The sequence below is a fragment of the Athene noctua genome, chromosome 1 (assembly GCF_965140245.1).
Source record: "Athene noctua chromosome 1, bAthNoc1.hap1.1, whole genome shotgun sequence".
In the NCBI taxonomy this organism is placed as follows: domain Eukaryota; kingdom Metazoa; phylum Chordata; class Aves; order Strigiformes; family Strigidae; genus Athene; species Athene noctua.
This window is the reverse complement of record NC_134037.1, coordinates 60,858,795-60,880,469: the sequence shown is the minus strand read 5'-3', so window position 1 is coordinate 60,880,469 and position 21,675 is coordinate 60,858,795. Positions and strand designations below refer to the sequence as shown.

General features: G+C 42.3%; 2 protein-coding genes and 1 long non-coding RNA gene across 7 annotated transcripts in view; 1 reads left to right on the top strand and 2 right to left on the bottom strand.

Moving 5' to 3' along the window:
* TRMT11 (tRNA methyltransferase 11) overlaps positions 1-3,937 on the bottom strand; it is a 30,377-nt gene extending 26,440 nt beyond the window's left edge. For 2 of the 4 annotated variants that reach the window (XM_074896264.1, XM_074896263.1), the window contains exons 1-2: positions 3,812-3,937; positions 252-317 (exon numbers count right to left, since the gene is read on the bottom strand). In XM_074896264.1, coding sequence (XP_074752365.1) covers positions 252-317; positions 3,812-3,886 — 141 coding nt within the window. In that variant the 5' untranslated portion in view covers positions 3,887-3,937. Of the gene's footprint in view, positions 1-251; positions 318-3,811 lie in introns of those variants that run through there. The other 2 variants (XM_074896265.1, XM_074896266.1) reach the window with 2 other exon arrangements.
* Positions 3,938-4,039: 102 nt separating this feature from the next.
* Positions 4,040-9,266, top strand: LOC141956155 (uncharacterized). 2 transcript variants are annotated; one of them, XR_012632845.1, is made up of 3 exons: positions 4,040-4,519; positions 6,600-7,009; positions 7,212-9,266. It is a non-coding gene; the product is annotated as an uncharacterized LOC141956155 (long non-coding RNA). The 2 variants fall into 2 exon arrangements; XR_012632846.1 differs by lacking the exon at positions 4,040-4,519 and adding an exon at positions 6,398-6,506.
* Positions 9,267-12,624: 3,358 nt separating this feature from the next.
* On the bottom strand, positions 12,625-19,810 carry HINT3 (histidine triad nucleotide binding protein 3). The gene is made up of 5 exons (XM_074896268.1): positions 19,620-19,810; positions 18,741-18,858; positions 17,358-17,427; positions 16,354-16,480; positions 12,625-14,413 (listed from the first exon to the last, which is right to left on the bottom strand). The coding sequence occupies exons 1-5, from the start codon at positions 19,761-19,763 to the stop codon at positions 14,366-14,368; spliced, it is 507 nt and encodes a 168-aa protein (XP_074752369.1). The 5' UTR covers positions 19,764-19,810; the 3' UTR covers positions 12,625-14,365.
* Between the last annotated feature and the right edge of the window lie 1,865 nt (positions 19,811-21,675).

Sequence of the window (21,675 nt, the reverse complement as noted above, 5' to 3'; positions counted from 1 at the left end):
AAAGGAGAGCCTCCCAGCAGGTGGCACTGCTCCTTTTTGCACTCTTAAACGAAGACTTCCCAGGGTGCATTTTGTGCATTACACAGTTCTGAATCTTTACTGAAATTGAGAATTGCTCATTTTTAGAAGATTCCTTATTTTCCTAAGAAACTTCAAAGTGTACTCAGCTACCCACATAAAATAAAAATACGATAAAGAACATATTTGTATACCATACGTGGACTCAAGTGAAATATTCGGTCTCCACTTACATTTACACGGATTTCCTGCTCACTGCTGAATTGTCCACCGCAAAGCGAGAGCAAAGACGTTATCTCCTAAAGTGAAAATACAAAGGTTAGGCTTTAGGAGCATTAACTAATGTTCAAAAGAAAGAAAAAAAAAAAAAAGCCAAAAAATGTGCCGTACACCATAAATTCTAATGCAGATGGTGACCTCCATAGGGATTACGACTGAAATGTTAGATATCGCGACAGAAGAAAGAATGATGTTTGTTACCAACCTACTGTGGGAACCAACAGTGAAACACTTAAGAGTTATGTGGATAGGGCAGAAGTTCACAATCAAATTCAGCCTGTACATACTATTCATGAACTGAAAAAAATTAAGACTCTCCTGCTGTAAAAGCAGCCAATTTCCTTTCTCAGAGTTCAGTTGCAAAGGAACAAGCTATGGTTAGGTTATGAAAAGCTGTACAGTATACAACATAGTAAGATCAAGTTAGGCAAATTTCAGTAATCAAATCCTATTGTTTTGCACTTTCTTCTTCATCAAAATCTTTACTGTTCTTTACTACACTCTCACAATAATATTCCTCTTACAATATTATTCTATGTATTCTTAAAATATTTTTCTGACTAATTCACATAAAAGAGATGCCTCACTGGTAACACTCTGACCCAGGGCTGGTCCCAGCACTGAGCATCAATTCCTTTTCTGTTACCTCTCTGCTTTACAGGCATCTCAACGGTTTTGTTCCATAGGTGTCTTTTCCAGAGTAAATTAAATCAAAGACCGTATGTAAATTGAAGATGCAAACTGGTAAATCTCCAAGAAACAAGCTAGTGAGTAATAATTAGAAAAACGCACCCACTGAAAAGGTTTTTGAACTGAAATGAGAGGTGAACATTGGGGATATTTCTCATGCAGCCCCTTTGCTAGAAATGACATGCTGCAGCCTCTGAAACATTACTGGCAAAACATGGAAGCAAATTTTGATGTTGGCTTAGATTTGAGCCAAGTGGGTAAATAAAAAGATTACCATGAAGTATCCCAAAAAACAGAGGAAAGAAAACCCCTACATAACACTAAGACGTGGTTTTAGTGGGACATTATCCCATTTATTTCCAGCTTTCCATTTGCATAGAAAGGACATAAGAAATGCTGGAAAAAAACAGGGATTTTGCTCCGGAATAAAAGTTTATGTGTAACGGTTTCACTGTATGGTCCTGGGACAGCAAAAGCACCTGAGATTTTACACATGAATTAGCAGCATTTCCACACGCTACCTGTAATATTATCTACAGGAAAGTGACAAAAATGAGAAGCGCAGAAAACATGGCCTATGAGGAAAGGCTTGGAAAGAAATGCAACCATGACCTCTACACATGCTAAAGGCTGCTGTGATAAAGGAAGGTGATAATCAGTTTTCAAAGTTTACTACAGGGGAGATGACAGCTCCAGGTTCAGACCACAGCAGTGTTCTGGATGAGAGGTCGGAAAGATCCTTCCAAAAGTAAAGGCCAAAGCTCTGGAATGAATCTGCATGAAGAGGCTGGCATGCATCTATCTGCCATTAGAGACACCCTGTGCTGGAAAACACAGGATGCCTGGCATTACCTCTCAGTATCTGACCTAAACAAAGAGAGATCCCTGACTACAGAGCACGCTTTTTATTGACTCAGCAATATGAAATACAGAATATTATGCTACAGACCCTTGAGAACAAATGTGGACTTCAAGAAACACCTTCAGCTATTGTGCTCTACCACCACCAGAAGAAAAGTAGTGCTCGCCCTATGTGAAGGCATGGTAGAGATGGAGATCAGGAACCTGATCTGGCTGAAAATTCTGTGCGTGTTTTGTTAAGTTTTCAGACAAATCATGTCCCTAAAGCAGCTCATCACAAAGCCAAACAGATGGCTGAGCAGACACCAGGGTACAAGAAAAGGCAAATGGAACTGCTTTCTTCAGCAGCTTTACCAAGAGTAATGTTTTGGGGGGAAATAAAAAGGAAAGCCTTCTACGTTACATATAGATAATCTTTTTATTTAATTAATCCAATGGCCTTGCCTGAAGAAAAATTGCGTTGATTATAAATATAGAATAAATTCATGTTCCAGTCCCACAAAGCAGACAGTAAACAATAAGGTATAAGAGAAAGCCTTAAAGAAAACTAGGAAAATAAATAAGATGATGCGATACTCATGAAATATTTTACAACATGTATTGATGACCTACCAATTCTAGGAAATAACTCTGCATTTCAGCACGATTTTTAAACGCTAACATACTACCCTGGGTATCATGTTACCAGCTCTTCAAGATCGTGCCCACAAGAGCAGGTCAGAATTTATTACAGTGTTATCAAAAGTTGTTACTTTGTTACTATACGCAGTAACTCTGTAAATCATCACTGGGGAAAAAATAATCACAAATAAAATTTACAAACAAAAAAGTTTTCTTAGAAATGATGAAATTGAGCGTATGCTAAGCTAGGCATTCACCAAAGACCCATAAGAAATACCAGGGAGCTTAAGGTAAGTTACAATTATATATTTTGTTATTTTGTTAACAAATTCTGTGAATACGATTCCATAAAACCAATTTAGTGACAGCGAACAAACACTGCACCCCAAATTTTGCAACCAACTAGCATAAATGTGTCGATGACAGGCAGACTGCAGTACTGGGCAGGACGTGCTGGCTCCCACACCCGACACCCCGCCATCCCACTGCTGAAGTGGGTCTACTCTCTCTGATCCGGCAGCCTGACCAGCACGGCAAAAACCCCTTCTGACCGCATGGAAACAAACGCTCAGAGCCAACAGCCGAAGGCGAGCAGTCCTCAGAGCCACCGGTGTGACACAGAGGAGGGAAGCTCACGACCAGAACACCAGCCAAGGCCTTGGAGACCCCTGTTCCATCATGGCCCCCGGCTGTAGGACTTCGGAGGGGCCTCGCCCTTGCTGCTCCCCAAGCCTTCCTCCAGAAAATGAAGAAATCCGCACCCTCCTGCCTCATGCAGCTCCATAAACCCCTGGGACAGAGAGGACCTCGCGTGTCACTGGGGCAGCACCAACCCCTTATGTACCCACACCATGATGGCGGGAGCAGCTACGTAGTTTAAACTAAAGTCTTGACTAAAAGTTATCAAAACAAGACTTCAGAAACATTTTCGTAAACCCATTTTTTCCTCCCGGTTTCGACTTCTTATCTGGAACCCCAGGTACTTTGCTGGCCATCTCTCCTAGCTCCACGGGCGGCAAGGGAAGCCTTAAAGCCACCACGAAGAGGGTCTCCACGGAGGCGGTGGAAGGAGGAGGAAGCCCACGCCCGCTGCGAGGCTGAGGGGGAACGCGGCAGCGCCCCGCCAGGAGGTCGCGGAGAGCGGTGAGTGAAGGGGTGCCGGGCGCCCCCCGGCCCCGAAAGCCGCGGGCCCTCCCCGAGCGCGCAACGGGCGAGGCCCCGCGGGGCCAAACCGCCTCCCGGGCACACCCGGGGCCGCGCCGCCCGGCGGCGCTCCCCGAGGGCAGCGCCTCGCCCCCCCCACCCCGCCGGGACCCAGGCCGCGGCCCCGCGGGGCGCTCACCGGCAGGCGGAACTCGAGGTGCTCCTGCGCCAGCAGCAGCAGGTACCGCCGGGGCGCCCGGGCCGCTAGCGCCATGTCCGGCCATGCCCCGCCTCCCCGGCCGCATGCGCCGCCGGGCGGGCCCAGCGCCGCGGCGGGAGGAGCCCGCCCGCTTCCCCCCCGCCCTCCCCGGCCTCGGCGGGGAGGCGCCGTTACCGCCCCGAGCGCGGCCACCGGTAAGGGGTGTGTGGCAGACCCCGAGCGCGGTGCCCCCCTCTCCCTGGGGCCCAGCTGGCTGAGGGGGGCGCGGCGCGGCGGCAAAGTGCTGCTCGCACCCGTCATTAATTAGCGTTTATTTCATCTCATCCTTCTTCTACTTTATCCGCGTTATTGTGCGTGCCATGTGTCAGCATAGTAGTACCTGTATATAATGTATCAATGAGTAAATATGCGTGTAGTGGGCACACGCGCCCAACAGCGTTTTGCTGGTCGGGGTGCGCCAGGGAAAGTTGAGGGGGACGCTGGGCGGGGGCAGGCGGCTGGTCTGGGCCTTGGCCTTCTGGCTGCGCAGCTGTGAGCTCTCTTTCCCCAGCAATAACCTGCCCTCCTGGCATCGGTGAAGCAGGTCCTCAAATAACATTAAGAATTAACAGACGCCAAAGGAGTCATGTTTGTTTTTCCGCGGGAAGGAGGTCAGCGCTGGCGACACGGGTGTGGGAGCAGGCAGAGGTGAGAAACATTCTCAGGAAAGGGGAGAATTGTGACTATCCGACAGGGGAAAAAAAGGCTGGTTTTGTATTGCAGCTTATATTCTGTCTTAATTTTAACATCTAGATAACTGTAATTCCGTTCTGACTGGTCTCCCTGTTATGTTGAGCTGAAAGGTTCGGCTTATCCAGATTTCGGTAAGCCTTTTGGTAGGACCAGACCAGCTCAGCACTGAACTCATGTTTTGTATTTTCTGTGCTGATTTTGGGGCAGCTTTTTTTCTAGATGATTTAAGATTTTGCTCGTGACCTGTGAGCACTGCACAGGCCACGTTCTTTACACATCTCCATAATCTCATCCTGCAGCTTCTCTAGTTATCTCTTCTTGTGTTAATCAAAACTGAGGTTTGCTATGGAGCTTTAGCCCTGTCAAGAAAAAAATCTAAATGTAACTAGCAGCTAAACGTGAACTTTCCTAGAAGTCAAAGAATAGAGGTGGATGTGGATCAGGCTTGTTCACCTCAACAGTTGAGTGCTGAGACCTAGCAAATAAACACACTGCTGAACTGCTGACAAACTCCACGAGCCTGAGATTGCTTACAAAATCTTGGAACTGCTGAAAGAGATTTAGTGGAAGAAGTCTGCTTTTATTTTTCCAATCTGTCTCACTTTAAATTTCTTAGCTGTGTAGCTTCCATTTTAGAAACACCTTGGGAGGGGTTATTGGTATTATTGTTTAAGCTTAATCTCTTTGAGACTGGCTTTTGCTTACTTTATCTGCACTACTTTATCTGCAGAGCATTGCTGTCTGTTCTCAGAAGGTGAATACCTCAATTTCCCAGTGATACCATTTTCTGCATAAAATTCTAAAGCCCTGTTTTTTCCTGCTTTTGATTTGAGGATCCATGCAAAATCACTGGCAGTCTCTATATGCTGCTCAGTATAGTTTGAAAGTGTATGTATATTAATAAGTAAGACTTACAGAGTATTTGATCCTGACATCAAAACAAAGTGCTTCTCAGATGCTGTGTTTGTAAATATGTTCCTGTACTGCCACTGAGGAGAATCAAGCAGTTTGTTAACATGAATTTGGGGAGTCATCCTACACTGACAACATTACATAACTATTTTAGGGAGGGAAAGGAAGAACAATTATCCTTTTTAGCCTTCAGGGGAATTTTAAGTACACAAAATGTAATTTATCTAGGAAGCCACAATTAAACACTCTCCTCTCACAAAAAATACAACAGGATCATATGACAATCATGAGTTCCGATTTAAAAGTGAGAGACTATGACTGAGAAGCCATTATTTAGTGTGTGCTGCTGCTTACCTCTCTCAGTTCTCTTTCACAGGCATTGTGTTGCCATATTCTGCTCACCCCGTACACTCTTCTAGACCAAAGGCAACACAAGTGGCTTTTGACTGTGACTTGCACGTTCTGCTGGGGTATCGAGGGAGCTCTGTCACTGCTCATGGGGTTCACATGCAACAATATCAATGTGTGTATATGGGCAAACACTCATGAAATCTTACTTTAAAAAATAACCAACTGTTTTTAAAATACAGAAATACCTAATCTATAATTCAGGCATTAAATTGTTCAGAATTTGCATTTCTGCCCGTTTTCCCATAGAAAAGGCAGCACTAATCCTCTGTTTCATCTCCAAACATCTGTAAGAAAAGTATCAGCTCTACTAATGTGCTATATGGGAACTCTAGTTCATGTATTTCAACAGGTGAAGGATACGATCCAGCAAAGACATGGTTATAACACAGCCAGATCTCTATAGGTATATAAAAGTCTGTCCCTAATTCATCAAAATAATTACACACCACACAGAGAGTCAATACGTAATCTCAGTACATGTCATTTCATAGCTGGCAGGCAGCCTTCGTGCTTAGAGAGGCTGGGCAGTTTCACGTCTGGAGTGCAAGCTCCCTTGCCTGCAGCCTGCCTGTAGGTTTTAGCAGGCAGACATGGCTCTGTGCAGCACAGCCTTTTAAGGGTGAACTATCTACTCTGGTTTTGTCTTCGTCACTGAATAGGGCATTGCAGACAGTGCCACGCTTGCTAACTGGATTTCTACTTCTCTTTTCAGTGCCTGATGAGGAAGATCCCCCTGCTCCCACCACATATCGGCGTTTCAGCTCCAGATAGATTTCTGTGCATAGTAACTTCCACAGTCGGTGGGAACCTGGTCGGCACAGCGTGGGTTTGTCCACCTTTAATCAGAGTGCAGGCAGGAGAAAGGCTGCCCACCCCTGTGTATGGGTTGTCGCATCCTGGGGGAATGGTTTGCTCTCTGGTCTGTCAGTAAGCCTGTGCTGAACAGGTCAGCCAGCGCTGCATCAGATTTTTGGGGAAGTCTGCAGGGCTGCTGGCTGTAAGGATAAAGTTGTTTAAAAGGCATCACTGCATGAAGAGTAAGTACTGCACTACGGGTGTGTTTCACGGAGGCTGCAGGCTATGTACAGTAACTGCGGGACCAGTGGTTCACCATGTAACCTGGTAAGCATAATTTACTGCCCTGTCTTACAAAATTACTTCCAAATTTCAGCTGAATCACCTTTACTTTACTCATTGCTGTAGAATTATGGGCGGACTTAAAAATCTTCAGATATACAATGGCTTTTTCAGCAGCCTTGCCTCTCACTCAGGCAAAATTCTTCCAAAAATTATATCAGGCTGATTTATTGTTTTTCCTTCACAGCTGACAGTGCACCCAGGAACCACAGTTACAACCAGTCATTGATTTGTTTCCTGCTCAAATGCTGTAAAACATTTTCAAGAAATGGAAGAAGATAAAGGGCAGAGTGCTAAAGCTACCAGTGCAGTGGGTGACTTGAGGAAAAGTTGGCAGACCTGGGCAGAGGATCACATTGAGTATCAGAGAAAGAACCCATTCAGCAACAATGACAGGCTTGCATCTAAACCTGTGCATACTCACAGAAGAGATCCCACCTATGGGAGACCCCCTCAAGGGTCTCAGACAGAGCAGAGAGGGAAGGATGCTCACTCACACGTGGGTAAGGAAGTAGAAGAGCTGTGCTTGATCATTAGAAGCACTGGAGAGGTGGGAGAAGATGGACATGTGAGTGTGACATTCGGGCAGCTGTTTGAAACATACGTGACTATTTCCAATAAAGTAGTGGGAATCTTGTTAAGAGCCAGAAAACATGGTCTAGTTCATTTTGAAGGTGAAATGCTTTGGCAAGGAAAGGATGATGATGTGATCATCACTTTACTAGAATAAGGCTTTGTCATCTAGTGAATTATGTTGCATGGCTCCATTTGGAAAAATGTATCTAGATACCATCTTGAAAGAGGTTTTTATTACAGAATTGCAACTCGGTTACTTACTGGGACATGAACAGGAGAGAAAATGGGTGGGAAGGATAAAAGATATTTTTGTAAAAATGGTAGACGTTTGGACAGAAATCGCAAATAATGAACTAATTCATTGTGCTGTCATTGGATTGTCCTTTCATTGTTATCATCCACTACCAAGTATACCACAGTTCTTAAAATATCTCTGCTGGCTTACTGCTTTAGGTTACTGAAAATATAAATTACTAAATTGCTACTGTACAACTGATTCTTGCAGGTTGTGAAATACTCACTGTGTGTGTGGTTTTGATTTGTAAAACATGAAATTGAAAACTGTTAGCGGAATTCATATACTTGTTCAAAGAAAGAGCCTGATATATAACAAAATATTCCATATTTTGACATATGGAATTTACTTTCATGAAGTATATGAAAATTCCCAAATTTATAGAAATACCACATCAAGGATATTTGATGGTTCCTAAATTAGTTGCATCTTGCATGTATTTTAGAGAGCTGCACTAGTGCTGGTATTTAATAGTCTGTTCTGACCATCATACCTTCTCCAGACCTTGTGTGTCTCTTTGCCTCACACTATTTTTACCTGTTCTGTTCTTCTAATGCTGTGTCATACCCTAGAAGATCACAATGCTCTGCAGCCTTCTTGGTGAATTCAGATAATATAGAAAGTAGGGTGCCACAACGTAAAAATGTGAAAGACAACTGGAACTGTATATTGAGGCACTGTGTATTTGTGAGGAAGCAAAAAAACAAGGCTTGCTCTCTTCTTTCACCAAAATGCAGCAATGTTGTTTACAACAGGAGGAGAATAGAGATCCTGTAGTGCCAAATGCATAAATAAAAGTGTAGCAGTGCAGTCCCTTAACTTGTTTATCTGAGGCAGAGCTGTGCTTTCAGAGCACACTTGTGAGTTCTCCAAAGTAGGAGAAAGAATGATCAGCTAGTTAAAATTGAGACTGAAAAGTGACTGATAACAATTTCCTTCATGGTTCTTCTGGGGGAACATTTTCTATGTAAAAAAAAAAAAAAAGGATAGTTTATATACAATAGTTGTAATAATGCTATTAAAAATAATCAGGAGCTGTATTTAAAATAGTCCCCACCAGGAAAATCATATAATTAGAAATATAAAATTCTATTTTTTACCAGTGTAAATAAAAGCTTTTCTGTGCTGCTAACTACACTACTTGATGAGTCTTTAAAGTAAGATATTCTCTTTCCTCAAAACGATATTGAAATTTAATATAGATTATGAACTTGATAAAAGTGGTATTTTATTCTATTTATAGGAAAGCATGTTTTTTTGCAAAAAGCCTAAAATAATGTGGGTTTTTTCTGTTTTGACATTTTCATCCAATAGGGATTTGCATCAAAATAAGCCTTTTGACTGAGCAAATAAAAATATGGATTTAATTACCCCTCTGCCTACTTTTCCTAGTGAAAAGACAGTAAAAATAATAGAAAGAAAAGGGAAGAAATTAATGTGCTGAAATAAGTGTATCTGGGGGACAGGGGAGTCAGATGTGGGTAGAGAATGGACAGGGAAATAAAGGGTTAGTTTTATTCACCACATAATTTCACCACGTTGGAAACTGAGGAGTATGTGCTGTACCAGGCACTGCTTCTGTGTGTTCTCTTAGCTTTCAGATCCACTTCTCCTTCCTAAACAAATCTGTCTTGCAGCTGGAAAAAGATATATAATTTGTGATCTTAACACATTTAAAATGCTTTGTTTTTTGGAAAAGCATTTCTTGCCAAAATGGTATGAACACAGGCACCTCAGTGGATTTCAGCTCCCATTGGATAAAGCCTGTACATATATTTTGATTTTGAAGAGAATCAAGCTTTTTATAATACAGCTATGGAATGCAGTTTGTTTAATTCCAGTAATTTTGAAATCGAGTCAGTTCTGCTGTAGCATTAGTTCATAGCTTGCAGGAAGCAGTATCAGGCTGTTCAAGTGTTGCCAGCTGGTTAACAGGATGGTAGTATCAAGAAAAATACTACATTACTTTTGTACAATATACATTGTACAAATAATAAAGACACACAGTTGGGGCAGTGTGTAGCCTGAGCATGCCGAGATCCAAGTCCAGCTCATGTAAACTAACTAGTTCTTAATTAAGGCTGGCTCAAATAATTAAATGTCAGGGATCCAGGCTTCCACTGCCACGTAAGTAGTTAGTGTTAGATGTTACATGGCCTCTGCTGCACTCTCTCCTGCTGCTGCTTGGTTTAAATATCACTTGAGCACTCCTACAAGAGCTTTATGCACACCTCTGATCAAAACAGACAGAAGCAGAGTAAGCCCTAATGAAACAGTCTTACCATTAGGTAAGCAACTAAAAAAAGCTTGCCCTACCATGATGTTTTGAATAAAACCAAGGATTATTATTAAAAATATTATTTAGAGATAATTTTTTAAACAATTATAGGGTCAAGTTTCCCACCTGCCAGCTTTAGATGAGCATCCTCCTAAAGAGTGACTGAAATCTATGGGCCCATGCAGTGATTATAAACACCAAGCTTGCCAAACTGGATCAGCACGCAGATTGACAAATCCAATCTCCTGCTTGCAGCAATAGCCAGTATTTCAAAACAGGTTTAAAAGATAGATAATACAATTGGTCAGCTTGTCCACTGGTACACTCCAGAATAAAAAAATTACTTCTGAAGGCTGTATAGTCACGAATGTGTCATATCTAACACACGTGATTCAGTTTAGCTACTAGTTTTCAAGTTTTACAAAATTCTTCTTCCTCATTTGTGACGTGGAGAATAGATTAGCTTCTACAGATGAAACAGGAATTTAAACTTTCCAACAGGCAACTTTTTTTCAGCAGGCTCCCATTAGAGTGAATGGAATAGAATTTATTAAATTACTTTTACAAAAGTTGTGTAGCATGTGAGGTTTTTTAGTATTAGAGTAGTGGAATAGTATTGGAGTAGTAAGTAAACTGACCTTCTAAAAGGTGTTATTGCCTGGCTAAGTTACTTTCAGCTCTTCAGATCGTTCATAAACTTTACTTCTTTGAGGCAAGCCCCCTCGGTGGTCTTTCCTCTTCTTCCACTTGAAGCCTGTGAATTCTGCATCTCTTTTGGACTGTACGCTGTACAGGGATTATCTGTGTTTTGTCTCATCAAACACTGAAAGCACTTTCAGCACTTCAATAAATGTTGCACGTCAGTTTAAAAAACAAGCAAGATTTAACACAGCATTTTATTGTTTCCAAGTTTTTCAAATTTCAAATAGAGTTTTCACTGGTTTTCTCCCATTTTTGTGCTTTTATTTGCAACTCACAGTTAAGAAGACTTCAAAATAGCTTGGGGCGCTATTACCAGTTTAATCACATTGAAAATGCTGTCCTTAGTCAAAAGACTAAACTTTTTCTCATTGTCCATTTAACACCATTGTATGTATATGTGTTCCGTCCCTCCAGAGGGGGCAGTTAGTACTTCAGCATAAAAGCATTATGCTCTGGGTTCACATTAGGTTGGGAGTTTGTGTAAAACAATTGAACAAAAGCGTACAAATAAAGCTTTGTCATTCCTAAACATGTAGTCAAAAAAGCAGCTTTTCTCAGGACTGCTAATACTGGATCAAAGAACCACAGAGCCAGGGGCAGTGGCTAAGCAACTTTCCTTTGCTTCTCCAGGCTCTTGGAGAGAAAGAGCTCCTGAGTTCACCCTCCAAGAGTATTTTATTGATCTTTGCTCAGTGGAAGGCTCTACAAGTGATTTTGGAAATTCTGAAATGATGCTGTAATGCTACTGTAGAAGAGGGTGACATAGTTAATGGGGTCTGCCGACTGCCTCTTCCAGGGGCTTGCCAGTAATTCTGAAATGTATTCAAAGCATTAGGATAGGCTTTTCAGAAAATATTTCTTAGCCTAATTAAAAAAATTATCTGAAGAGTCCAAGAATGCTTGTAAATATAAAAGGAAAATGGAACACGGTTCTATGCTGAAAAACACTAATGAGGTACTGAGCATTCATCTCAGTAATTATACGGTTCTGTTTAATGCTTTGTGGTTTGAGATGGTTTGAGGCCTGTCTGCTGCTGTCAAGTTGAATTCCCCATTGTGCTCATCAGCAAAAGCTTGGGAGTTAGTTATACCCTGATTTTTACCTTTCCAGTTTCACTGTCATTCATGTGACCCTTCTGAAATGTAAGATACAAAGCTGACCTTTGTGCTTCCGTGTACATTTGACAACTTCCTGAGTCTGGCTCGGACAGAGATAAAATTCCTTCAGAGCAGCCCCTATGGTGCCACATTTTGCATTTGTGACTGAAACAGCATTGATAACACACCAGTGTTCTGGCCACTGCTGAGCAGTGAGTGCTTGCACGGTGTCAAGGCCACCTCTTTTTCCTGCTCTGCCCCTCCAGTGAGCAAAAAGCTGGGAGGGGGCACAACCTGCACAACTGGCACCAAGTGACTAGGGGGGATATTCCACGCCACAGAATGTCACGATCTGCAATAAAAGCTGAGGAGAGGGCTTTGTTTGGTTTGGGGAAGGGGGGGCAGCCATTGCTACTGGCCTGCTGGGGAGAAGCCATGAGTGATAAACTTTGCACCTTGGGTTTTTTTTTTTTTCCTCTTTCCTTCATTTATTAAACTGTCTTTATCGCGACCCATGAGATTTCTCATTTCTCCTACTCCTATTTGCTCTCCCATCCCTCTGACGTCGGGGGTGAAGAGCAAGCAAAGGGCTATCCAGGGTTACACCACCCCACACCACCCCCCCAAGAACTATTCCATTGTGCTGGAAGATCATTCCAAAATTAGCATTTATTCTGTTTATTAATCCTTTTTAGCAACAGTTCATGTTGGTACTTTAAAATTACATGTCACAGTTAAGTACAGTTACATAAATTAACTACAAATCAGAACACATACACAGTATTAACTCTGGAAAGATCTTAATGTTCAGGTATTTCACAAAGTTAGGAGACAGATCTATTGCACAGAAGTAAAGTTCGGTGGCTTTAATTCACACTCCTCCTACCTACTGCTACAAATTAAAACCCTAAAGGGCTGCAAATGACATGTGAGTGCCCACTAATAAGAATAACAAGATACTAGAAACAAGGTGTTAAAGAAAAGAGAGGTGTAAACTCTTCTGGGCAGAAAATGTTCTTCTGAAGGGTGTGAACCTTCTGAAGTATTACATATAGTTTACTGTAAGAATATTAGAATACACTGTACCACTAAGACAACAGGCACTGGATCAGTGGGAAACACCGAAAAGATTACATTTAGGGAAGCTTGCAGGTGCAACAGACCATCATCACCTCAGCTGCATCTAAATGCATCAGCCAAGGACACTTGTTTAGTTAGGCACCAGGAGATAGACTCTGAGAACAAAGCAAATCCACTCCATGTTTTCTGAAGTTTTAAATTTTCAACCAGTCTGCCTTAATATGGTATTGAGAAAGAGAGCGTTACCATTACTGGTTAAGGTCGTACAGCAAAGGCAAACGTTCAGCAGATTCCTTAAGCAACACGACATTCCAATTTTGGGCCAAGTCCCTGCTATCCCAAATTCAAATCAGATTGGTATTACGCAAGCCTGCCACATACTCACTGCACCAAAGACCTGTTTCGCTTATGACTTCACTTAGAAATCAAATTCAGCCAAGGCATTAATGATCTTCAATCTTGCAGTGAGAACAATATTAGAACCAACTAAAAATTTAGATTTTTTTTTTCTACCATCATGCAGAAGCACAGTATATTAAATCAATTCCTCAGAACTCTTCGTATTTTTTTTAAACATACAATAATTTAAAATATTGGGCACATAAGAGGGAAACAATCTTTAAGTCCAACATACAGACACACATTTAAACTACATTCTGTGTTATACAGCATTATCACATCTTGGGCACCTATTGTATTAACATTTACTATGTCACAGTCATGAAAATAAGACAGGCAGTATATTAAAGCAGCTTAACACCAGACAGCTAGTAGTGTACTTTCAGCAATGTACCTAATAATAACTAGGCTTAAGTAACATGTCATACAAATACAGATGGAAATTTAAATATTTTAAATGTTACTTGCAATGCCAGAACAATACATCTTTGAAATAAAAGCTTGATTCTGCAGCAAATACTCCCTTTGGTACCACATCGTGTTGTTAGTATTAACTTGTTGCCTTAGCTGCAATACATTCTGCTGCTATACCCTGCCTTTTACTAGGAAAAGTTCTCTGCATGTGTACATATGCGTGCGTATATGTTATGTGTATATATATATATATATACACACACAAATACTAAATTAACTAAATTATAATTAAAACACCTCACCTTATTGTCAGAGAAACATACAGACTTAAGTATCCAAATGGGAGAATTAGGTTGGCAGCCACAGATTCTGTGTGTATTTCCTCATAAGGAACTAAAGCTTTTTTTATCCTGGTATATTACTGGCAACATTGAACTGTACAACCTTAAATCAGAGTTCAAAGAACAAACCAGCTAGTGACACAAGGCTAAGAGTGCTTTCAGCTGGCAGCATTTTCAGTTTGCAGTCGCTCAATCAGTTGTTCAGCCTATGAAAGAGAAAAAGCAATGCACTAACTTCACTGTGGACCTTCGGTTTACTGAAAATTCCATTTTAAAAATAGTGACACTGACAGAGCATTTGCTTTTCATTTTTACAGACAAAGCACAGAACAGAAGCAGAATACAATGATTGCTTCAAACAGCAGACTCCTTTTCACCATTTCCATCAAATTCCCATTAGGTGATCAGAAAAGGAAACAGAACCTACAAAAGTCAGAGGATGTCTGAGCAAATAAATAGCAGATAAAGCAGTGTGGTTTTACAGACCTCAGAATGCAGCAGTGCTCAGAACAACAAAGCTGTTGAGACCTGGAACTCTTTGGGAGTTGCTCCAGAATGGAGCCTCTCCTCACCCAACCAGCTGCACAGCAGCCATTTGGGGAGCGCATTCACACGTCTGGTTCTCGTCACGAGATATAACATCCCTTCTTCAGCTACGTCACTATGCTCACACATACTTTTCTCATCATACGGCTACTTATCTAGCTACATCTAGGACGTAACTGGGACAGCTGTACTTTGTACGTGTAACAGCACCAGCTCACAGAGCCCTCAGAGGGGCTCACTGGGGGCAGAAGGCAGCCTGCCAGTGCTGTTCTAGCAGGCCTAACTGGGCACATGGAGACTAACATGGGCACTTCTGAAACAAATTGGTTTACTCTCAGCTTTTTTTTCCCCAGTCCCACAACAATCTTTTGGTTTGAACTGGTGCTTGAGGTTTTATTAAGATCTCCAAAAGAACCATGTTAAATGGTGAAAAGCTTAAGTTTGGCAGGTTTTACATACACATGGTAAAAATGCATCAGCTACTCAGGGTCAGAACAACTTAACAGGAGTTAAGTATCTCTTGCAGTTTATTTGCAAATAAAGAAGGCATGGAGCAGCTGAAAACAAAATTACCTGAACCTTGGTTTACATTCTTAAACAAGTTTTAAATAATTTAAAACCCAAACAAACCCATTGTTCTTGAGTTCAAGAACAATGTCCAACTTGACAACAGGGCAAAATATCTTTTTGAAGTGCATTCCTATTGGATAACAAACTTGGTACAGATCTCCCTGAGCTAATCCAAGATAGCAAGCAGTAAAACTACACAGCTATACTTATATGAAGGCCAAGTATCTGTGTGAAGCTCTGCAATACAGCAGAGACACATCTGCTTTTTTCAAGCTGTGTGAGATCTCCAGCAAGGCAGCACTGTGAAGGAGCTGAGTTTTTTCTGTTTGAGTAAGAGGCTATCTATATTCTTTAGATGAGACAGACCTTTTTCAGCATCTTTGTTTGGGGGCTGCACAAGGACACCAGGATGCTGTGGCTACATTGCAAGGTTAAGCTCTTTGCTACATCAAAGCAGTGAGAGTAAGCTTTAGTCCTCGAGGGATTTTCAGTGAGTGATTTAGTCAGTGCCAGGTCAGTCTGATTGCTTATCTCTACTGACATAAATCAGTACAAACAACGTTTTTGTAAAGCAGATGTTTGTTTTAGTCTAAAGATGACACAATGGGAAAGAACATGTAAAATGATACAATCATCAGGTGGACATGTCTTCCACTCAAATTGGACAAACCAGGGTATGTACAATACAGTCCATCACATTTGAATATATCCTTTTAAATTAAAGGACAAATCCTTACAAAGTGTCCTCAAAAACACATCACGTTAACCTAAGCTACACGTTAGATCCAGAACTACTGTATTGTTTGCTGCTTATGTTAATGGCACTCCAATCCCTTTAATAAGCATAAAAATTTAGGCTTTTACCGTTATATTTTCTCGGTTAACGCAAAATATACATAATTAATAATTCCAGTAATGACAAAAATAATTGTTCAAAGAATTTTTGGACATAGTTAAAACATTAGAAAGACAGCACACTTTCAGCTTGCAATTGAAAACCTACCAAAAAACTCATCTGCATTACACTTACCGTGATAAACCAGTAGGAATTGATTCTGTAAACAAGTCTGGATAAGAATCCTAGCTGACTGGCTGGGGCCAGGACGTGAAGATGCAAGTGTGATATCGAGCAGAACGGAGGCCAGTGAAAACCCATTCTTCAGAAAAGGAGAACAAGTGAAAATTACTGGTGACGTTAATTCAGGAGGAAGTGGAACATCACAAGATACTTAACATGATCAACTGAATTAACAACTCATTGCATTTTCCTTGTACATAAAGGCAGGAACAAATATACGCCCTTTCCTTTCATTATGCTCTCAGGGAACCTTTTCAACATCAGAGGTTCAGGGAACCTCCTTCACATCTCTGTATTTAAGACACATTTTGTTAAAAAGGAGGGTTTAAAAAATAAAATGTATCTTACATGTAGTATATCTAGTTTTCAGCTGGAAAGCCAACTGTCACTAGATGAATGTAGTTTCTATGTATTTTAATCATGAAGGCCCAGCTCCCTGTTCTCTACACTATTTAAATGGTGTTACAATTTACTTCAGCTATCAATGGCACTGGCTTAAACTAAAGGGTGCAGCACTTAAATCAGCTGAATGCAGCTATGACTGAAACACAATGCAGTGCCCTGCTTAAATAGGACAAAGTTTATCTCTCTTCTGGAATCTAGGATTTAGAGCATATTTTCATCACATAATTAAAGGAAAGTCTTTTAGAGAAGTTGTTTGAAGTGCCCTCCCTACCCCAATATGTGGCCAAGAAAGCAACTCAAGAGCTGGAACACAATCTGCATTGGAAATTAATCAGAAAAAAAGAATTTATATTCAATGCCAGCACATTCTACTTCAAAAGTTATGGGATAAGCAAATGCAGACCCATTTTCTTCAATAAATCATGCTGCAGTTGTTGCCATCATCTCTAAAATAGCATTCTGAAAAGTAAAAATCATATTCTGTAATGCTGTAAAAATCATGTTCTGTAATGTAATCATAATTCTGTAAACAGAAGGTTTCTGTTACATACCTTACATTATTCAAGTCACTAAAATTATTCTTCTGGAGAACAGCTTTTCCAACTTCCATCATTCTCTTCACTATTAAAACCAAATAGATTTCATTTAACATTTAAGGAATATTCTACACATCATATATCATCAAGTAATATAAAAGATATTCTTCAGAATATTAACTCCAATTAAGTAATTACACTGAGATCACAAACGTGGGTTTTTCAAAATATAAATACAGTTAACTACTCAAAATCAAAGATTGTCAAGAAAGTGTTGTGCAATGATCGACATGGAAATTACCACTGCTACCAACTTCCACACTAATGATGCTTTGAAGTGTGGTATTATTCCAAGAACTCTGGCCAAAGCTGTGATATCACCACATCCTTAAAAAACCCCAACATATACTGACTGGTCAGAATGATGACATTTACACTAATTTCAATGTTGTATCTCTACACAGCTACAGGGCTTTCATCTCCAGGTCCTGTGCAGCCTGGCATAAGTTAGGAAGCTTCAGAGATGGTACACAAATTTAAATCAAAATAAACTAAAACTGTGAGTCCTACTTATTACCAGGACAAGTTTCATTACTGTATGACTGAGAAAAGAAGCAACCCTAATACAAAAACTCAAAGCTAAGGAATTGTCTTGAAACCAAACGCATATATAATTGTTTCTGGAAAAAACTACCCTATGTTTAGAAGAAAAACACAGTGATGCAAGACATATAACACATGACTGAACTCTTTTCTTGCATCACCTGTAAATTTCCCAAAGGTGGAATCTATTAATGTATGCATGGCTGTAGCTTCTTCTGTTACTCAACACACTTAGCTAGGCATTTCTTCTGAAACAAATTCCAGGACAATGGTTTCTTGAGGAAAAAAAAAAAATCCTATCAACAACAAATTCAATATTTTTGATTTTTTTTCAAGAATCATTGAAATTTATTGGAACACCATTTCCCTCTTTCTTCTCACTCCCTTTTTTCCTGAAAAACAATGTAGCACTTGTATTTTAAAATACACATTTAATAAAATTCTTCTATAACTTTTCATATAATGTAAAATTGCATATTCATCTAAGAAAACACAATGAAGCAGCACATAAACTCTTTAAAAATAAAGCTGCACTTCAAACAAAGTGCAAAGGCAGCTATTGTCCACGCAAACAAAACAGATTTCATGCACTGGTGCAATGCTTTTCTAGAACTGCACAAAAAAAAAAGTGCTATCCTAGAACAGGATGTGGAAGTTCCCAGGACGGGTAAGTCCCTGCCTGCACTCACTCATACCACCTATTTACATGTTTACATTCTCAACCAAATGGTGCTCAAAGGTGTAATTTACTTTACATTGTTTTCCTTTAGGTTAAACACACACTTACAGCCTTACCTACAGGTATGTGTTCTGTCTTCAGTGTTTTGCAGTTTCCCATGTGCTCCACCGGCACCACCAGATAGTGGTGGGGAGCGTTAGGTCTGATATCTCTAAAGCAAACCAGGTCTTCATACTAAAAAAGGATGCAGACGTATTAAATTGATTAGGACGAGGATACTGGCAAAGAGTAGGAGACAAAGCTCACCTTCCCCACACCGATGTGATAACTTTATGTCCTATTTGAATTAACTAGCAAAAATCTTAAGATTTTTGGAGCCAGCCCACAGAAAGACTTCTAAGCATGATTTGTGTCCTCAGCTGACCTTCGGCAGTCAGGATTCCTCGGCGTCACCTTTAAAGTTTCTAGCCGTTGTGTCAACGTTTAAGGCCGGCAAGGTATTTCCCTTCTGATCGATGTTTCGCTCGTACCTCCGTGAAAGAGCTGAAGGCCCTCAAGGCTATCCCAAGCCGGCCAAGCCTCTCAAATCGACATCCCCGGCGATCCGGCTGCCCAGGCACCGCCTTAACGGGAGGGAGAGCTGGCACCAGGCGGCCGACACACGCCTGGCTCCAGGGTTTGACCTTTCATCCTCAGATTAACTCCCCCCGCCGCTCTCCCCTGCTCCCCCGAGCCCTGCCCTCTCTGCAGCCCGCGAGGCCGAGCCGCTCGGGCACCGGCGCCCGCCCGGCAGCTCCCACGCCGGCACGGCCACAGACACAATTCGCCTCTTCCTTAAACACCGGCAGCGAACAACCACCACCGCCCGGGCCGAGAGAAGCCCCTCCGTTACAGCGTGGAGGTGGCCGGGCCCGCACCTGCGGGGGAGACGGCGGCGAAGGGCGGGAGCTCCGCCGGCGGGACACCGGGGGCGGCCACCGCCGCCCCTCACCCACCTCACAGGGGAGCAGCGCCGTGCCCGGCTCCTCCCGGCGGGCGATCCTGCAGAACACGCACTTGCCGTCGTAAGCGCCGCCGTTCCCGGCTTCTCTCCCCTCAGCAGCGGCGGCCGCGGCAGCCGCCGCCTCCTCCCCCGCCATGGCCGCCGCTGCCCCACGGCCGCCGCCCGACCCGCGCGCGCACCCTGCCGGCGCCTGGCAGCGGGGGCGGGGCAGCGCCCTCACGCGCCCGCCGCCATCAACCAATGGGCAGGGAGGGGCCGGGCCGCGCGCCGCCGCGTCACGCCCCGCCCCCTGTGCCGCCAGGGGGCGCGCGCGGGCCGCCGGAGTGCCTCCGCCCCCCCCCTACACACACCGGCCGGGCGGGGCGCGTAAAGCAGCGCGGCCGCGGGTCCGCCGGGTAAGGGACCAGCTCCGACACAAACCCCCTCTTGATAGTGAAGAGTGACACGGCTCCTGCCGGAACGTCAGTAGCCCGAGATCCGCCCCTGACAGGGCCCGGCTCTTCTCAGCAGGTGAAATTTCCTCGGTGTGTTCAAGCAAAGGTGTAGCCGCACCCCGAGCTACACCCCGGAAACATCCATTAAAAAAAAAGGTACAAACTGGGAATAAAATTATATGACTGCATTCTGAGGTCATTCAAATCACGGAATCACCGAACAGTTTGGGTCCGAAGGGACCTTTACAGGTCAGCCGGTCCCACCCCCCTGCAGCGAGCCGGACATCTTCAGCTAGATCAGGTCGCTCAGAGTTGGCCTTGAATGTTTCCAGGGACAAGGCAGCTACCACCTCTCTGGGCAACCCGTTTCACCACCTTTCTTGTATTGTATTGACTACTTCCAAAGCTAACATAAGGTATGTCCAAGTCGTAGCTAACCTTCCATTTCCAAAGATGTTTTCTTAGTAATTTGTATTTTAAAATCGCTTGCACCATTCATTAGACTGGAGTTGCAGAGCTGCAGCGTCCCTGGCCGCAGAATCGCAATGTTTATGTTCTTCCTGCGGCCCAAATGGCACCAAGTACTAGTCCCACAGATGACAGGCCACAGCTCTTAAAGAGGTAATGAGTCACAAAAATTTAGAATGAGATTTTTCAAAAAAGTATGTCTTTCAGAGCAAGCTGTGCTTGTACAAATAGGACACAGCCATTCTGCCTGAAGCAGCTCATTTGCCAGCATCTGCTGGCTTGCAGAGCACGAGGCAATCCCTTTGCAATGAGCTAACCTGCTCCTTTTCTCTGCTACAAACAGGCAAGTGAAATCTTGAAATGTTTACACATGAGGATTATTCTGAAAGTAACTGGGTTTTACTTTGCCCTAAAGCCAACTTTGTACAAAACATCCAGTGCAAAACTGCACTGAAACCATGACCAAATCAAACATCTGCACTAGTTGGGTACTTACAAGCCTTACTGTGAATAAGCATTTCAACACTGTCTTGAATCAAAAATCTTTATCCAAGCACCACTAAAGTACCTATGCTTCATGTTGCAACAACAAACTTTTGTTCTCCAAGAGAAAAATTACTAGCGACTGTAATTTTTCCTCTTACTTTACATTAAGAAAATCCTTACCGCCATTTCACTCAAAGCAAGGTTCATCAACAGCATACTTGTTCCATTTCACATGTAGTTGGGTTTTTTTCTTAATGCCACCTCTGTATACCATAAACTCAACAGAAGCCAAGAACCACACACTTTTAAGGCATTGCATGCCTTTGTCTTGCTTGAACAGAAAGAAAAACACATGAACACTAGCAATATATAAAGGGTGTATACAAAAATGATGTACATGGACTTTTGACTTCTGAGAACAGGTTGGTCAAAAAAGATGAGGGAATACATGTCATTCACTACAGCTGAGAGAAGCAAAGAGAACTACTAGGTCAACTGTTTAACTGTTTACTGTTATTTCTTAGCCCTTTGTCACAGCCTGTCTTTGAGTAAACTCAAAATACAGCTCTGTTTTAGGAGATAGAATACCACACACAAAAAAAAAAACAAAACCCCACCAACCCCCAGAACTGCCATCTCCTTAGCCATGTTTCTAAAATA

Excerpts from the sequence above, each read along its gene's own strand:
- HINT3 (XM_074896268.1), bottom strand. The coding sequence starts at position 19,763 with ATGGCGGGGGAGGAGGCGGCGGCTGCCGCGGCCGCCGCTGCTGAGGGG. Across the intron at positions 17,428-18,740 it reads GACAGAACACATACCTGTAG|TGAAGAGAATGATGGAAGTT; the intron begins GTAAGGCTGTAA and ends TGGTTTTAATAG. Across the intron at positions 16,481-17,357 it reads AGTGACTTGAATAATGTAAG|AATGGGTTTTCACTGGCCTC; the intron begins GTATGTAACAGA and ends CCTTTTCTGAAG.